The 18,983-nt window shown below is 49.2% G+C and overlaps 2 protein-coding genes across 3 annotated transcripts in view; one reads left to right on the top strand and one right to left on the bottom strand.

Annotated features, from left to right (window-relative positions):
* Positions 1–375: 375 nt before the first annotated feature.
* Positions 376–2,607, bottom strand: LOC142290311 (uncharacterized). The gene is made up of 7 exons (XM_075334304.1): positions 2,562–2,607; positions 2,410–2,480; positions 2,258–2,335; positions 2,101–2,178; positions 1,797–2,010; positions 1,560–1,716; positions 376–1,429 (listed from the first exon to the last, which is right to left on the bottom strand). Exons 2-7 carry the CDS (start codon positions 2,449–2,451, stop codon positions 376–378), a joined length of 1,623 nt encoding a protein of 540 aa, XP_075190419.1. The 5' UTR covers positions 2,452–2,480; positions 2,562–2,607.
* Positions 2,608–11,010: 8,403 nt separating this feature from the next.
* KLHL5 (kelch like family member 5) overlaps positions 11,011–18,983 on the top strand; it is a 108,154-nt gene continuing 100,181 nt past the window's right edge. Inside the window, exon 1 of one of the 2 annotated variants that reach the window (XM_075346969.1) lies at positions 11,011–11,083. The gene's annotated coding sequence lies outside the window, so the exon portion shown is untranslated. Of the gene's footprint in view, positions 11,084–11,104; positions 11,375–18,983 lie in introns of those variants that run through there. The other variant, XM_075346968.1, reaches the window with a different exon arrangement.

Raw genomic sequence — 18,983 nt, 5'->3', positions numbered from 1 at the left:
TTTGACTGACTACACCAGTCCTGGATTTAGGAGTAGTGTTGCCTGTTCAACAATCCGTGACAAATATGCTGACTATTTTGTGTCCCCAGAAGGTAGAGTAGATTGGCAAGATCAAATGGTGTAAGATTTTTGTTTAGTTTTATAACAAATAAAAATAGTTAAAAATAAATTAAAAAATATCTTGTTAACCTTGTTAATTTTAAGCTTTCACTCGCTTTAAAAATTTGTAATTTTTACACCGTCAAATTACAACATGTTATGTTTTTGTATTACCTTTTTATTTACTTAACTTGCAAAATAATATTCCACCCAAAAAAAACAAGAACAAATAAATACTTTTCAACAAAAAACTTTTATTTTTATTACAAACATAAATTATAAATTGGTATATCTTGGGCTTGGGGTGGAGATAGTACTGGAGGGGCTGACAGGTGGGAACACACGCACAGTTGGAGTATTGAGGGTGGAAAGTGGTGTTGGTGGTGGTGGTGGGGAAGTAACAGAAGGTGAAGGTGTGCTTGAGAAACCAAGAGGGAAACCAGGAGATGGGATGGGATTTGGTAAGGATTGAGGGGTGGAGTGGAGGGATTGGGAGACAGAAGAGGTGGCTGGTGAATTAGTGGCTTGAGTTGTGGTCATGATGGGTGTGGAAGGCGAGATGTGGTAGTGGGTAGGAAGTGTAGGGGCAGATGTGGTTGGGAGCTGGTACTGGGCCGCAGGCTGGTACTGGGCTGCAGGCTGGTACTGGGCTGCAGGCTGGTACTGGGCAGCAGGCTGGTACTGGGCAGCAGGCTGGTACTGGGCAGTAGGGGGAGTAGGGACAATGGCTGGAGGGGGGGCAGGTGGTCTTGGAGGGGTGGGTGGAGGTGGTTGGGAGTCAACCTGCGCCAGAGCCTGCCGTGTGGCTTGCATTACATGCATCTGATGGTCAAGAGATAGCTTTTCCATGCGCTCTAGTACGGCTTGAAAAAAACAATGATTGGGTGATTTACTTGCATCTAAATGCAGCCTGTCCAGACGCGTGCACAATTCGTGCGTATTTTTTTCCATATTGGCATTTATTAAGCTAAAAGATGAACGATTTTGTTCGGCTAATAATTGAATGGCGTTCTGGAAGGCTGCATTTAGATGCAAGAACTCGGGCGCATAGCTCTTTTCCTGACCCCTATGACGCTGACGCCCAGAACCCAAAGGTGTTCTACTGAGGGCAGCAGTGTCAGAGGGGTGGGGTAGGGGAAAAGCTATCTCATCACCAGCAGCTTCAGGTAATGAAGTCTCACGGGAAGCTCCAGCGCAGGTGGATGGGACAGATGTCGATGGAAGGGAAGGTTCAGATGGGTGGGGTCTGTGCCTGTGTTCCCCAGTGGCGGACTGTTCAGGGATCGCTCCTGTCGGGTTCGATGCAGGCTCCTGAGTGCTGCAGACGGTGCTGTTAAAAAGAGGAAAAACAAAACAATAATTAATTTAATTGCTATACATTGGCACTGACTAAAAAAAAAAAGGCAAAAAAAATCAGACATAAAATATTATACTTTGTACATATTGTGGGGAATATTTACCTTCTGCACACCATAGTTGTCCGGAGGAACGACAACGCTCTAAAGTAACGGTACTTCGATCTGCGTCCTCCGGATCCACTCGGGGCCTGCATCTCTTGATTCAACTCCTTTTTGAAGCGATCCCTGATAGACCGCCACCGCTTCTGAAGTTTGTCACCTGAAAGTGGAAAGCAGAAAGTGGTTAGTATACAACACATTACATCATGCAGCATAACCTACTGAACTGTGAATACTTACGCTGTTTCTTCTGGCCACGAGAATTGAGCTCCCCCCAACCTTCTACCGCTGCGTGGCATACCTCGTCCCAGAGTCGACGGGTTACGATCGAATCAGCGTGGCGGCGGTCAGCCATGTTCCACAGCGGCTCCCTTTCTCTAACTTCATCGATGAGGAGGTCGATGTTGATAAATCCGGCCTCCTCACCGTCAGAATCGGGAGCACGCTGTGATGCCTGTTCAAAGAAAGAAAAAAGAAATTTAAAAAAAAAATAGACAAAAATTCACACTGACATGACAAAAAAAAAAAAAAAAAATTAACTTACACTATGACCACCGCCACCTCGACGACGACCCTGGGACGGTCTTGGGGGAGCTCTATCGTGAGCCCTAGAAGTTGAAGCCTTTAGTGAAGAAAAAAAAAAACATTATTTACTTATGTGTTTGGTGTGCTGTGGTAAACAATTCCTGTATGAAACTTACACTATGACCGCCCGCTCCGTGTATTTCTCCACCCCTTCCGTCCTCTTCTGGCAGCATCTCCTGTGATGTTTCGGCCACCTGTGTAAATGTCGTTTATTTAAAAAATTTTTTTTTTTTTTTTTAAAAAAATAACACCAAAAAAAAAAAAATACCTCAGTTTCTGACCCGAAGGGCGGGCTACCAGAAGACGACATATTTTTTTTATTCAACGGCAACACTGCACCTGCAAAAAAAGAAAAAAAAATGTCTAAGTACATGTACGCAGCTCACAGCAGTGATCTGTGGACAGTACTGTGGACATTACCTCAGGAACACTCTCCTCCAAATCCGCACTGGCACTCAATGGAAACGGACACAGCAACTGGCTGTCCACAAATTCAACGGCAACACTGCACCTGCAAAAAAAGAAAAAAAAATGTCTAAGTACATGTACGCAGCTCACAGCAGTGATCTGTGGACAGTACTGTGGACATTACCTCAGGAACACTCTCCTCCAAATCCGCACTGGCACTCAATGGAAACGGACACAGCAACTGGCTGTCCACAAATTCAACGGCAACACTGCACCTGCAAAAAAAGAAAAAAAAATGTCTAAGTACATGTACGCAGCTCACAGCAGTGATCTGTGGACAGTACTGTGGACATACCTCTTCCCTGGAGCACTGGACTGGAGGACAGCAGAAGTTGAAGTCAGGATCCGGCAGGAGGTGTGTAGAATGTGCTGGATCCTTTTATAAGTTTTGTGATGATGAAAAAAAAAAATTTGCGCATGCTCTGTTTACCAAACCGGATGCGGTCACCGCATCCGGTTTAAACCGCATTGCGCCGGATCCGGCATGCATAGACACCCATTGTATACAATGCCGCATTGCGCCGGATCCGGCAGAATGCGGTTTTTTTAAGGGGCCAAAAAACGTTACATGATACGTTCTATCCGGCCGCCGCATTCAATTATTTTGCCGCATCCGGAAAAAACCGGATGCAACGCAAAGCCATCCGGTACAATCCGGTAACAATGCAAGTCTATGGGGGAAAACCGGATGCGGTACCGGATCCGTTTTACCCGTTTTTTTCCGGATTGAACCTGATGGAAAAAAACTGATGTGTGAAAGTAGCCTAAGGGGCAAAAATATGCAGAAAACCATACAGAAAAAAGGGGGATGTGAGCTGCAAAGTAACATGGAAAAGGTGATGGGCAGAGGTGTGATTATAGCAACAACCATAGCGGTTTCACAGGGGACTGGAAGAGGAAGGGAACTTTTTGAGTATGGGGACTAGTTTTTTTTGGGGGGGGGGGGGGGGGGGATTATATCTTTTGATATCTGCTTTAGGCCGGGGCTACAAGGCGACATGTGTCATGTGACTAAAAATATTTGTTCACCTTATGCATGACTTGCTGTCTCACTATGTTAGGGCTCCGATATTGCCATAAATAAGAAGCCAAGATGCAGGCCTGTCATATGGAACTTTTATGTTGTGTGCATGTCGCGGGCGGAGGAGGGGACGCTGCGCTCTCCCACTGCTCGGGTCCGGCCGCTGCTGCTGCTGCTGCTCGGTGGTGGCTCGAGCGGTGGGCCGGATCCCGGGGACTCGAGCGGCGCTCCTCGCCCTTGAGTGAAAAGGGGGGGGATTGGATTGATTGTGGGGATTTATTGTCCGTGACGCCACCAACGGCTGTGGTGATAATGGTGACACCACCGCTGCTCTGGACGGGGATCCCGGGAGCGGTGACAGAGAGCAGCTTTGTTGTTAGTTCTCCCCTCCGTGGGTAGGGGGTTGGTTGTCCCGGGGCCCGGTGATGGGGTAGGGATGGATGGCAGGCGGGTTACGGGGCCTGGCGAGGTGCAGGGTCGGCACGGCACAGTGGTACTCCCTCAGCCCAAGGATCAAGACACAGTTCTTGGTAAAACACTCGGCTGGATGGACGGGTCCCACAGACGGCTGCGGTGTTGTTTCTCCCGGCAGGTTGATGGTGACTGCCTTTCCCTGCACCTATGTACGGTTGATGGTTCCGATGGGTTCCCACCGGTAACCCGCTCCCCAGCTTGGATATGGGCTGGAGGAACCCCTCTTTGCCCGCAGGCGCTGGCCCTGAGAAACGGTTGCCTTGGCGGTGGCGGTGTCTCCCTCTGTTGGTTGGACTGTTGCCTTCTGTCGGGACTTGACTGTTTGGAAACCCAGGAGGTCCCCTTCACTAACGGATTCGGCAAATTCACGGCGACTCCTAGCCTTGCCGGGGTCTGAAAAGCCCCTGCCAGATGGTGCTGGCTTCTCTTTGTGTACCGGTCCGGTACCGCTGGGCCACCGCCCGTCCACGGTCCTTACGGTAACTCGGATAGGCCACTCCTGCAGACGGTCACCACCGTCTGCCAACCTTGCTGATCTGTCCGGGTCACACACCCGGACCAACTTCAGGCTGCTCTCTTACTACTCTCCTCCTTCCACTTCAACCTCCGCAACTAATCTGCCTGGTTTTCCCGCCTCCAGGACTGTGAACTCCTCGGTGGGCGGGACCAACCGCCTGGCCCACCCCCTGGTGTGATAATCAGCCCCTGGAGGAAGGCAACAAGGGTTTTGTGTCTGACTTTGGTGTGCCTGCTGGGAGTGTGGGGTGTGTGGGTGTTGTGCTCTGTGGCCCCTGGCTTGTCCAGGGTGCCACATGCAACTTGCAATGAAGTCTACGGCAAGTGAGTTAGATACGAGCAGTGACAGAAAATCCAAGAGATTTGGAAATGTATAAGGCCTCCTTCACACGTCCATGTAAAATACAAATGTTTTGCATGGTCCGTGGTGAAGCTGTGCATTTTTGTGCGTGTGTTACGTGTGCTGTCCCTGTGCTACCCTGTGACATCCGGATAGCAGCATGAGCTGGTATACTTACCTGTCTCCGACGCTGCCGTTACTTCTGGGCCTGCGGTGAGGGCAGTAAATATGCAATAAGCATAATGAGCAGGACCCGCAAGTAACAGCAGAGGCAGAGACAGCAGCGCCGGAGACCAGTATAAATGTACTTTATTTTTAAGTGACATGTTTTCTCCGGTACGTGTCACACTGATCACATCAATGTACGGTCCATGTACTACCTGCGCTGCCGGAAGAATCTGGACATGTCTCCCTGTGGAGCTCTCAGACACATGGTTTGTGTGAAAAGTTGGACATGTGCAAAATCCCATTGATTTTAATGAGTCTACATGTGTCCATGTCTCCAGTACGTGTGGTCTGTGAGGCCTAAGGCCTCCTTCACATGTCCATGAAAATCACGCACATTTTTCATGGACGTGTCAAAGGTGCATGTTGCCTTCTGTGTGCTGTGTTTATGGCACACGTGTGTTCTCAGTGTGCTATCCGTGATAACCCACGGAGAACGGGAACTTTTTGCTTACTTGTTCCTGGTGTTGCTGTCCATGGTGCTGATCTGCGGTCTCCCGCTCTTCCGACTCCCCGCTGCTGCTGCTTCCAGCCCGCAGTGGAGTGAATATTCATGAGCATAATGAGCAGGGGTCAGAAGCAAGTAACAGCAGCGGCAGTGACAGCAGCACTGGAGAAGGTGAGTATAGAAATTATTTTTATTTCACAGGCACGTGTGTTTTCTCTGGTGCATGTCACACGGATCACGGGTCCGTGTGTGGTCCATGTGATGCCGGAGAAAAACGGACATGTCTACATGTGGAGCACACGTATGCTCCACATGGACACACGGTCCATGGCAAAACACAGATGTGAGCGCAGACCCATTGATTTTAGTGGGTCTACGTGTGTCCGTGTCTCCGGCACGTGAGGAAACGGACCAAACACATGCCGGAGACACGGACGTGTGAAGGGGGCCTAAGACTGTGTCACAGATTGCAATATAACCCTATAGGAAATCATTGCAACCAATATTGGGATGTATCGCTAATGTCTGTATCTTGTCCATGTGTCGCCATATTCTGGGTGGGTTGCCCATTTGGAATAAAAAGTTCTACATGGCAATACTGTAGTTTTTGTTGAGGTTCCACCTTTTGTACATTGCTCTGATTTTCCTAAAACTGTCCAGTAATCCTCTGCTATATCGGATCATGCTGAGATTCGTTGGCAAAAAAGTTCTGCAAATGCAACTTTTTTGTCCGTTGTTAAATAACTGATTTCTGCCAGATACATTTTTTTTTTTTTGTCGCATGGTAGTCTATGGAGGACGGATCTGTTACTGGATTGCTATTTAGCCATGTTTTTTCTTGTATTTGTAACGGATTTGATTTATTCTTACAGGATTAGTTCCAAATGGAAGCTAAATAGCAATCCGTTAACAGATCTGTCCTCCAAATACTCCAATGTTAAAATATTGAATCTGGCAGACATCAGTTATTTTACAACAGATACAAAAAGTTGTGTTTAGAAGATCTTTTTTTTCCCCAATGGATCTCTGCAGGATCCGATCTAACGGATGATTACAGGACATGTGAAAGCCTAAAGCCCGCTTTACACGCTGCAATGTATCTTACGATGTGTCGGCGGGGTCACGTCGTAAGTGACGCACATCTGGCATCGTAAGTACATTGCAGGGTGTGACAGGTACGTGCGATTGCGATTGAACGGTAAAACGTTCATTGCACGCACTTCGTCCTTTCCTCATGAATTGAACGTCGGTTGTTCATCGTACCCGAGGCAGCACACATTGCAGTGTGTGACACCCCAGGAGCGATGAACAGATCTTACCTGCGTCCTGCGGCTCCAGCCGGCAATGCGGAAGGAAAGAGGTGGGCAGGATGTTACGTCCCGCTCATCTCCGCCCCCCCGCTTCTATTGGCCGGCTGCCGCGTGACGTCAATGTGACGCCGAACGTCCCTCCCACTCCAGGAAGTGGACGTTCGCCGCCCACAGCGAGGTCCACTTCCATGTTTAGAGGCTGCATTGTGCACATGTTTAGAAGCTGCATTGTGCACATGTTTAGAGGCTGCATTGTGCACATGTTTAGAGGCTGCATTGTGCACATGTTTAGTTTTTGCAGCAGTTATTTGTGCTGCAGTAACCTGAGTGTTGGCAGGATAAATGCTGCAATATGGACATTGTTGCTGCAAATTGTGTGACAAATACTGCAATGAATGGCTCTGCAGATTTGAAGAACACAAAAAAAGTTTAGTTCGAATCTGCAAGTAAAATAATAAACAGTGTAGTGAGGTGTCAGAAATCTCAGCTACTGGTAAATCCTGCAATTCTTTCAAAGCTAAAGTGCAATGTGTGAGCGCGCCCCCAAAGTGCAATGTGTGAGTGCGCCCCCAAAGTGCAATGTGTGAGCGCGCCCCCAAAGTGCAGTGTGAGTGCGCCATTAAAGGGAACCTGTCATCAGTTTTTTCCCTATTAAACCAAAAATATCACCTTCTGCAGCTCCTGGGCTGCATTCTAGGAAGGTGCACCTTGTTGCTTGGCCCCCCCTTGCAGACCCCTGAAAGAACTTTATAAAATCTTACCATTTCCTATGCAAATTAGTTTGGTTGGCCAGATGGGCGGGCTCTAATTCGTCTCCTGTCTCCCCCTCCTGCCGCTGTTCGCTGTCCCCCAGGCATGATTTAAATGGATGACGCCACCCCCGTCTTCGCGAACGCTGCTGGAGTCTCACGCAGGCGCATTTCGCTGTGCCCTTATCACGGGGCTGAGCATAAAGTTTCCCTCACGCGAGCGCCGGTGATGTAGTTGCGCATGTACCGCCCCGCGCTCGACTGCAGCCGAGCTGCTCGGATCCGTTAACGTTGGTGGGTGGCTCAAGCGCCTGCGGACCCGGGGTCAATTCGCTCTGAAAGGGGATGCTGGCGCTTTTGGTGGGGGTTAGGTAGGTGCATGGCCGGAGCCGCGCTTGATTTCGTGACGCCACCCACGGGATGTGGTGAAGGTAGACACCACCGCTGCAGCTACGGGGGTACCCAGTGGAGATGTTATACAGCAAGTTGTTAACTCCTCCGTGGGCAGGGATGGTGGTCCTGGGGCCCGTTGGGGGTAATAGCTGGGCGGTGCAGGGCGGTGCGCGGCCGGATGGCACTGTTGTACTCACTGTTATTGACACACACAAGTCTCTGGTAAACCAAGTTGATGGTGGTCGGTGCCCGCAGCCGGCTGCGTCTGATCCCCCACCCGGTTCGGTGGTCTTGGCCTTTCTCCTGCACCGTGTAGTGTACTTGTGCTGCCTGCGCTTCAGCGATGGGAGTCCGCTCCCCGGCTTTGTGGATGTCGGGAGAGCCCTTTTGCCCGCAGACGCTGGCCCGTGGGATCTCTCTGCCTGTGCGGTGGCTTTCTATCGCCCTCGTTGGGCTGTTGTCTTCAATCAGTTAATTAACTCAGTCCAGTGGATTCTGGACCTCGTTTCAGGGTCTGAGTACCCCCCTGTGTGCTCCGGTTTCTGAGTCGGTTCCCCGGGTCGGTACCGGCGGGACACTACCCTGTCCCGGTCCACCACGGTTTCATCGAGCCGTCTTCCCGGCTCCTGCAGGCTAAGGCCACCGTTTGCCTCCTAGCCAAAGGTGCCCGTGCTCCAACCCCGGCACCTGTCAGACTCCTGTCACTACTAACCACTACTCACTGACTGACTGACTGTGTTTCCTGCCTCAGGCCCTCTGAACTCCTCGGTGGGCGTGGCCAACCGCCTGGCTCCGCCCCCTGGTGTGTTCATCAAGCACTGAGGGAGGTGACTAGGTTTTAATGGTTGGCTGATGACACCTTTTTGGGGGACAGGTGTAGTGCGGGGGTCTGTGACTACCTGGCTAGTCCAGGGTGTCACAGCGCAGGTGCGAGATTATGGGCGGGTATGAGGATGACGCTGGTGAGGTCATACACAGCACCGCCCATAATCTCGCACCTGCACAACTACATCACCGGCGCTCGCGTGAGGGAAACTTTATGCTCAGCCCCGCGATAGGGGCACAGCGAAATGCGCCTGCGTGAGACTCCAGCAGCGTGCGCGAAGACGGGGGCGGCGTCATCCATTTAAATCATGCCTGGGGGACGGCGAACAGCGGCAGGAGGGGGAGACAGGAGACGAATTAGAGCCCGCCCATCTGGCCAACCAAACTCATTTGCATAGGAAACGGTAAGATTTTATAAAGTTCTTTTAGGGGTCTGCAAGGGGGGCCAGCAACAAGGTGCACCTTCCTAGAATGCAGCCCAGGAGCTGCAGAGGGTGGTATTTTTGGTTTAATAGGGAAAAAACTGATGACAGGTTCCCTTTAAAGTGCAATGTGTGATATCTTAAAACACAAGAACATTGCATTTCTGCTGTTCGGTTTGCACATAGCCTTACTGTGTCGCCCTGGGCAAGCCAGGGGACACAGGTCACACACCATCACACCCCACATCCCAGCTAGGAACACCACAGCTAACCGAAAATCCTTGTTGCCTTCCTCCAGAGGCTGATGATTCACACCAGGGGGTGGGCCAGGCGGTTGGCTCCGCCCACCGAGGAGGACACAGCTCTGGAGGCGGGAGAAACCAGGCAGAACAGTTAGGGGAGTGAAGGAGTAAACAACTAAGTGAAAGTAGTGAAAGTAGAAAAGTGGAAAAGGAGGAAAGCAAGTGAGGTGACAAGAAGGAAAGAAAGCCTGTAGGGCCAGGTCAGCAAGGTCAGCAACAGCGGTGACTGTCTGGAGGGGGACCGTTTGGAAGTTCCTGGAAGGACCCCGTTGGCTGTGTGCCCGGCGGTCTGGAGCAGTGTTCCGAAGGACAGTCAGCACCAGGGCAGGGGCCTCTCGGACCCCGGCAAGGCTAGGAGTCGCCAAATTTGCCGAATCCGTCAGTGACGGGGACGCAGATCCCCCAACAACAAAGTCCCGATTGAAGGCAACAGCTCAACCATTACAGGGGAGACACCGCCACCGCCAGGGCACCAGTTTCCCCAGGGCCAGCGCCTGCGGGCAAAGAGTAGAGCTCCTCCGGTCCAGCTTAAAGCCGGGGAGCGGGTTACCGGTGGGGACCCATCGCAACCAACAAGTACATCAAGGTGCAAGGAAAAGGGACATCACCGTCACCTACTGGGAGAGCAAGTGCAGCCGTCCGTGGGACCGTCTATCCAGCCGTATGGTTTACCGTAAAAACTGTGTCACGTCTCAGGCTGAGTGAGTACCACAGTGCCGCAAGGCACAGCGCTGCCCCCACGTCCCTGCGCCCACCAGGGCCTGCACCTCCATCTCCATCACCGGGCCCCGGGATCACCAACCCCTACCCACGGAGGGGCAACACAACACCTGGCTGCTCCGCATCACCATCCCCGGGATCCCCGTATAGAGCAGCGGTGGTGAAATCACCACAACCGTGGGTGGCGTCACGGACAATAATCATCCCCACACCCAACAAGCCCCCTTTCACTCACGGGCGAGGAGTGCCGCTCGAGAAACCCCCGGGATCCGGCCCACCGCTCGAGCCACCACTGAGCAGCAGCCGCCGGACCCGAGCAGAAGGGGGTGAGCGTAGTGTGCCGACACCCTCCTCCCCGCCCGCGACATTACTTTTGTAGTATAATGATGTTTTGTCTTCCAACTTCTACTTACACTACAAAGTTTTGAAGCTAAAGTGTGTGAATGGCACCAAAACCATTCTACTAATATAATGAAATAGATTTACAAGTAGCAGAACAATGAAAGTGACCTGACAGCAGCCTGCACATTACATCAAATCTTCACCCTATGAAGGGTTAATAGAAACCAGCCCTGTGCATGACTGTGGCTCCTCCCCCCTTACATTGCATTCTGGGAGTTGTAGTCTGGCATAGGCAGAAATACTGTACATAGAAATGTTGGAGAAGTGACAGTGCTGTGTGCTGTAATCCCAGGATGGAGCCAGGACGGTTCTCAGGAGGAGGAGAAGGTGCAGGCTTTATAGTGTGATGGCAGCAGCCGCAGTGTGGGCAGAGCCGGGGCCTCACAGGAGGAGGCGGCTGATGTGCTGCAGTCAGTGACACATTGTAGCCTGTGCTTCCTCCTCCGTGACGTCACTGCCGCCCTCCCCTCCTGGGCTGGGAGACCCCCGCATGGAGTTCCCCAGGACTGAGCACCCAGCCGGCTGCAGAGGGGAGGTATGGAGCCTGGAGGACCGGCAGCCCCCCAACCACTGCGGCCCCTGACGCGTCTCACCCCCTGTGGGCACACAGCAGGGCAGGTACCAGGGGGCAGCTTGGGAGGGCGCTGTTTACCATCTGCAGACCATCCGCGTGTGATCCTGGCAGTTGCTGAGCTTTGCTGTTAGTTTCCAGTCCTTTTCTTGGTTTATACATCATTACTAACTTGTGCCTTCTGGCATTTGTGGCAGCCCAGGATATGCTGGCACTTGTAGTTCTACAGTTACTGGCAAGCTGGTGCTCTATAGATACTTGTAGTTTCACAGCAGCTGAGGAGTTAAAATCACTAGCAGCTCAGCACACTGGGAGCCGCATCCTCCTCAGGTGTGAATTACAGCCTGACAGCTTGTGTCTCCAGGAGTGCAGTGTGTGTGTGTGCTGGGACTTGTGGTTCCAGAGCAGTGAGGAGAGTGCAGCATTCAGATGGGACAGAAGAACAATGTGTGCGGTGGAGGTAGATGTGGCCCCTCACATCTTGGGGTCCCTCTGCGGCTGCACAGGTGGTTTCCGCCCCTACAGGACCCATATTAATCTATATAGATTCATTACTGCTGTTCCTTTAGCGAGTGCTGGTTTATCATGTTCTTGTCATGCTTGTTGTTGTAGTTCTACAGGTCCCTGTTGCAGTTATAAGTACAGAATATTCCTGGGGATGGCAGCTGATGACTGCTGCTGATGATCACTTACTGTATATAGCCCCATTAATTCCATAGATGTCATATTTCAACGTAATTCTATCAATCTTATATAACAGCGGTGGTTGTTCACCCCATAGTTATTTGGGGCCCAGTTGTAGTCAGAAGAGCAGCGTGGCCACTGCCGTACGGCTGACATTATGCTAAGACTTTGTTCACACTGGTGGCGTTTTCAACAATTTTCATTTTTTTTTTGTTGTCATTTTTATAGAAAAACCTACAATACTGTTTGTGTAATGGCCTAAGTTTATCAGATAGATTTTTCTGATGGTCAATCCCATATGAATTCCTCCATCTGGATGCATCTTGTTGCAGCGCTGTTGTAAACTTTCTTCGTATTGTCCACTTCCGGCCATTCTTCGATCTCTGGTGTGTCTGTACTTGAAGCCTCTGTATTCGCGAAGAGCACTCGTTGTCTCTAAGATGTTTTTGTTTTTTTTGTTTCAAATGCTTTTAAAGGGAACTTGTCACCAGATTTGGTGACTATAAGCTGTGGCCACACATTACCATTTATAACAAACCCCGGGAAGGGAATGTATAATTTATCTTATATGAAACGTTAATACTTATTAAAGGGAACCTGTCACCAGTTTGGGGGCCTATAAGCTGCGGCCACCACCAGTGGGTTCCTATATACAGTATTCTAACATGCTGTATATAAGAGCCCAGGCCGCTGTGTAGAACATAAAATCACTTTATAATACCTAAACGGTTGCTGCGGTGGAGTTGGATCATAGGGGTGTCTTCGTTCTCTGGTGCCGGCGCCTCCTCTTTCGGCCATCTTTCTCATCCTTCTTCTGAAGCTAGGGTGCATGATGCGTCCTACGTCATCCACACTCGCCGGCATTGAGGTCCTGCGCAGGCGCACTTTGATCTGCCCTGAGCAGGGCAGATCAAAGCATTGTAGTGCGCCTGCACGGGACCGGTGAGTGTGTATGACGTAGGATGCATCATGCACATAGGCTTTAGAAGGAGGACAAAGATGGCCGAAAGAGGAGGCAGTGACAACGGAGACACCCATGTGGCCCAACTCCACAGCAGCAACCGTTTAGGTGAGTATTATAAAATGATTTTTACATTATACACAGCGGCCTGGGCTCTTATATACTGCATGTTAGAATGCTGTATATAAGAGCCCACTCGTGGTGGCCGCAGCTTATAGGCCCCAAATCTGGTGACAGGTTCCCTTTAATAAGTATTAACGTTTGATATAAGATAAATTATACATTCCCTTCCCGGGGTTTGTTATAAATGGTAACATTTAGAACAATAACTCAAACAGCAAGGAGAAAACCGTATACAAATTAGTATAGAAAGAAAGGAGAGAGAATAGACCGAGCAAGAGGCTATGGAAAGGGGGGCTGGAGTTAGCTTGGTACTTTGAAGCAGATACTTGCTATCTACCGGATTGTCTTTCGAAGTATGAATGACTCAAAGAAGAGATAAATGCAGAGCTTGCGATAGATCATTACCATGGTCTTGATGAGAATCCACCCACGGTGTCCATATAGCATAGAAGCTTTCCAGGCTATCCAACCGTGTTGCATCTATACATTCATACATTATTTTGTCAAGCCTATGCCTAACCGCCTGGATCGATAGGTAGGGGATTGTCCATTTGGAGGCAAGGTGGATTTTCGCAGACCTTACTAATGTAGCTTAGGAGATAGAAAGATTTGTTGGGTAGTCACACTGGTGTTTCTCCCAGTAGGAGAGTAGTCGGGCCAAGTGAGACGGTTCTACCCAGGATATTGTGAATAAGTTTGTTTCTTATTCCAGAATGTTTGAGCACTGGGACAGTCCCACCATATACCGTATGTTTTAGATCTCCTATCGCGTTACAACCCCATAAGCATTGATCCGAGACTTGCGGGTATATAAGCTTGAGCCTTGCCAGAACGTAGTATGTTTGAAGCAGTTTCTGTGAGGCAAGATTGATGGCTACCATTAGTAAGTGAAGTACAACAGTGGTGCCATTTCTCCAGGGAGAGTGTTAAGGGGGCTTTACACGCTACGATATCGTTAATGTTTTATCGTTGGGGTCACGTTGTTAGTGACGCACATCCGGCGTCATTAACGATATCGCAGCGTGTGACACTGACCAGCGACCTTAAGCGACCTCAAAAATGGTGAAAATCGTTCACTATGGAGAGGTCGTCCCAAACTCAAGAATCGGTAAGGGTTGTTTATCCATGTTAGTCATCTCTATGTGTGACACCGCAGGAGCGAGGACCATCTCTTTACCTGCCGCCGGCCCCAATGCGGAAGGAAGGAGGTGGGCGGGATGTTACGTCCTGCTCATCTCCGCCCCTCCGCTTTGATTGGCCGGCCGCTTAGTGACGTTGCTGTGATGCCGCTGTGATGCCGAACGTCCCTCCCCCTTGAAGGAGGGATTGTTCGGCAGTCACAGCGACGCCGCCGACCAGGTAAGTACGCGTGACGCTGCCGTAGTGATAATGTTCGCTACGGCAGCGATCACAAACAATCGCATGTGCGACGGGGGTGGGTACTTACACGCTCGATATCGCTAGAAATTGCTAGCAATATCGCTACCGTGTAAAGCCCCCTTAAGGTTCACATAATTTTCCCATTGTGTCATGAATGGTATTTTTACGGGGTCTGGTGGGTTGTCAATGGAAGAATAGAGCCAGGAAATTCTTCCTTTTCCAGAAGGGTGATTGGCGGCAAATGATTCAAAGAAGGTGGAAGGTGTGTGACTAGTGTCCCGGGTTATTGTGTTTCCAAAATGTACCGTATTTTTCGTTTTAGAAGACATGCCAGATTATAAGACGTGCCTCAAATTTAGAGAGAAAAAACGGTAAAAAAAAAAAAAAAGATATATGGGGTCCGTTTAATAATCCGGTGGTATCTTACCGGGTAGGTGGGCCAGGAGCAGTGGTGGAGCGGGGTCACAGGTGGCAGCGGCGGTACAAGCAAGAGTACGGTGATGCTGTGGGCGGCACAGAGGGGGGCCCATTTACTCACTGCAGTGCTGTGCTGGTGCTGCCGGCGCTGCTCTGTGCTGGTGCTCGCTGCCGGCGGTGCTAGAGATGTCTTCGGTGCCAGCTTCAAAGAAATGGAAGTCGGAGTCAGCGCGTACGCAGATGAGAGCTTGAGCCGAGAGCTCCATCTGCGCACGTGCCGACTCTGGGCGCCATTATTTGAAAGCCCTTACCGCCGACATCTTAAGAATGGCCCGTAACTTACTGGCCGCCGTGCATAGCAGGGCCCCCCGCCGCACAGAGCAGGGCCGCAGGGAGCAGCGAATTGTATGCGCTCCAGCTGCCAGTGTATGTGGTACTTGTAGTTCCATAGTCGTCTTATATGGCTTGCTATTTGTATGCAGTTCTACTTTTAAAAAATTGATGAATGTGTGACATTTGGGGTTATTAATCTCAAGTTTCACCAGTTTTGATAGAATAATTTGTAATAAAACTAAATCTTAAAGCACCACTCCAGCACTTTTATTTTTTGCACCATTGGACTTGCACTTTAAATCTAAGTACCCTGATGTCTGTTTGGTTCTCGTCTTCCTACGGCTTCATCTTCTATTGCCGACATTTTGGTCAGTCTCCTCCGATCTGTGACTTGCCAGCAGGCCCAGTGTGTCATTGAGTGCAGGAGAGGCCACTCATTAATACAAGTGGCCACGTTCTGGCCTTATTCTGGCTCTCATAGACTTGCATTGGGAAATTCCGAACAGTCAAAAGTTAGTCACAAAGTGGCGCTGCAGAACTGGAGCTGCACCAAAAAAGGATGTTAGGGGGCAGGGGACTTAGATTAAGGGCTAGGACACAGGGGAGTAAAACAGGCTGAGTGGAATTGGACAAAAAAATCGCATTCCACTTGGGCCCATGTCACTCTATGGGGCCGTTCCTATCTGAGATTTTTATTTTTTTCTTTGTCAGTCCTTTGTCAAACCGAGAAAACAATCGTAGCATGCTGCTGGTGTAATCCTGATCCATATGCGCTCGCACCCTTACAAGTCTATAGGTGTAAAGGCTGCTTTACACGATACGACCGATTGTGCAATTTCACAATCGATCGTACCCGCCCCCGTCCTTTTTGCGTCACAGGCAAATCGCTGCCCGTGGCGCACAAAGTCGGTAACCCCCGTCACACGTACTTACAGTTAGGTCCAGAAATATTTGGACAGTGACACAAGTTTTGTTATTTTAGCGGTTTACAAAAACATGTTCAGAAATACAATTATATATAAAATATGGGCTGAAAGTGCACACTCCCAGCTGCAATATGAGAGTTTTCACATCCAAATCGGAGAAAGGGTTTAGGAATCATAGCTCTGTAATGCATAGCCTCCTCTTTTTCAAGAACCAAAAGTAATTGGACAAGGGACTCTAAGGGCTGCAATTAACTCTGAAGGCGTCTCCCTCGTTAACCTGTAATCAATGAAGTAGTTAAAAGGTCTGGGGTTGATTACAGGTGTGTGGTTTTGCATTTGGAAGCTGTTGCTGTGACCAGACAACATGCGGTCTAAGGAACTCTCAATTGAGGTGAAGCAGAACATCCTGAGGCTGAAAAAAAAGAAAAAATCCATCAGAGAGATAGCAGACATGCTTGGAGTAGCAAAATCAACAGTCGGGTACATTCTGAGAAAAAAGGAATTGACTGGTGAGCTTGGGAACTCAAAAAGGCCTGGGCGTCCATGGATGACAACAGTGGTGGATGATCGCCGCATACTTTCTTTGGTGAAGAAGAACCCGTTCACAACATCAACTGAAGTCCAGAACACTCTCAGTGAAGTAGGTGTATCTGTCTCTAAGTCAACAGTAAAGAGAAGACTCCATGAAAGTAAATACAAAGGGTTCACATCTAGATGCAAACCATTCATCAATTCTAAAAATAGACAGGCCAGAGTTAAATTTGCTGAAAAACACCTCATGAATCCAGCTCAGTTCTGGAAAAGTATTCTATGGACAGATGAGACCAAGATCAACCTGTACCAGAATGATGGGAAGAAAAAAGTTTGGAGAAGAAAGGGAACGGCACATGATCCAAGGCACACCACATCCTCTGTAAAACATGGTGGAGGCAACGTGATGGCATGGGCATGCATGGCTTTCAATGGCACTGGGTCACTTGTGTTTATTGATGACATAACAGCAGACAAGAGTAGCCGGATGAATTCTGAAGTGTACCGGGATATACTTTCAGCCCAGATTCAGCCAAATGCCGCAAAGTTGATCGGACGGCGCTTCATAGTACAGATGGACAATGACCCCAAGCATACAGCCAAAGCTACCCAGGAGTTCATGAGTGCAAAAAAGTGGAACATTCTGCAATGGCCAAGTCAATCACCAGATCTTAACCCAATTGAGCATGCATTTCACTTGCTCAAATCCAGACTTAAGACGGAAAGACCCACAAACAAGCAAGACCTGAAGGCTGCGGCTGTAAAGGCCTGGCAAAGCATTAAGAAGGAGGAAACCCAGTGTTTGGTGATGTCCATGGGTTCCAGGCTTAAGGCAGTGATTGCCTCCAAAGGATTCGCAACAAAATATTGAAAATAAAAATATTTTGTTTGGGTTTGGTTTATTTGTCCAATTACTTTTGACCTCCTAAAATGTGGAGTGTTTGTAAAGAAATGTGTACAATTCCTACAATTTCTATCAGATATTTTTGTTCAAACCTTCAAATTAAACGTTACAATCTGCACTTGAATTCTGTTGTAGAGGTTTCATTTCAAATCCAATGTGGTGGCATGCAGAGCCCAACTCGCGAAAATTGTGTCACTGTCCAAATATTTCTGGACCTAACTGTACCTCTCATGCGACCACGCTGTGGGCGGCGAACGTCCACTTCCTGTAGTGGGAGCGACGTTCGGCGTCACAGCGATGTCACACGGCCGCCGGCCAATGGAAGCGGAGGGGCGGAGATGAGCGGGACGTAAACATCCCGCCCACCTTCTTCCTTCACATAGCTGGCGGCGGCCGCGTGACGCAGGTGAGCTGCTGTTCATCGTTCCCGGGGTGTCACACGGAGCGGCGTGTGCTACCACGGAAACGATGAACAACTAAATTAAACGATATTATGGAACCTAGCGAGCAGTACACAACTCACAATTTGTGAGCGATACTGTGTCGCTAGGAGGTGTCACACAGGCCGGCATCGCCAGCGATGCCGGATGTGCGTCACAAAAACCGTGACCGCCGACTATCGCACGATTGTCTGGTGTGAAGCATCCTTTAGAGAAACATCGCGTTGCAATCCGATGACATCGGAGTGCAGTGCGATATACTCATCAGCTGATAATGGAGGAAATAGGGAGATTAATCCCTCCCTGTCCTCCGCAGCTGTGATCACAGGATCGGATGACAGTATAATGACACTTGGCTCAAACTCACAGCAGAGCGGGAGCCGAGGGTCATTAGCATATCACATCAGATGCCATATACTTGTGTGTCCCCAACCTTAAAGTGCAACTCCAGCTCTGTAAAAAACCCAAAACGCATTAAATATACTTTGCATACATTTAGGCTCTTATTTAAAGAGAAGGTATATTCAGAAAATAACTTATAGTTTAAACTAAACTAGAATAACGCCTGTGCACACGGGTGATGTCACCGCTGACCCTGCATCCCCCTCTATTCACAATGACCTTTGCACACACTCATTAGATGCTTTAATATAAAATTTAGGGTCAGAGTCTCTAAATTGCTTCTAAGGACCATGTCAGTTTTTTGGAACAGGAAGTTAGCTTGAAATAACCCCAGTGTTAAAATTGCAAGATATGTAACTTCCTATTTTAACACAGATTGTGGTATGGGAAAGAAATATTGCCAACTTTTTAAAGAATATATTTTATTACAAAATTCTGATTTAAACAATGGGTATTTTTTATAAAAAAAAAATTCCATTAATAATTTTAAATGCCTATCGCCCTGCTAATGCTGGATGTAAAACTGCTCACTTCTCACCTTCCCCTGCTCCAGAC

This window comes from Anomaloglossus baeobatrachus, chromosome 1, assembly GCF_048569485.1.
Source record: "Anomaloglossus baeobatrachus isolate aAnoBae1 chromosome 1, aAnoBae1.hap1, whole genome shotgun sequence".
In the NCBI taxonomy this organism is placed as follows: domain Eukaryota; kingdom Metazoa; phylum Chordata; class Amphibia; order Anura; family Aromobatidae; genus Anomaloglossus; species Anomaloglossus baeobatrachus.
Note: the sequence above shows the minus strand (reverse complement) of the source record. Positions and strands in the feature narration are given on the sequence as shown.

Coding starts and splice junctions, on each gene's coding strand:
- LOC142290311 (XM_075334304.1), bottom strand. CDS start 2,451: ATGTCGTCTTCTGGTAGCCCGCCCTTCGGGTCAGAAACTGAG. Junction 2,336..2,409: donor CCTTCGGGTCAGAAACTGAG/GTATTTTTTTTT, acceptor ACATTTACACAG/GTGGCCGAAACATCACAGGA. Junction 2,179..2,257: donor ACGGAGCGGGCGGTCATAGT/GTAAGTTTCATA, acceptor TCTTCACTAAAG/GCTTCAACTTCTAGGGCTCA.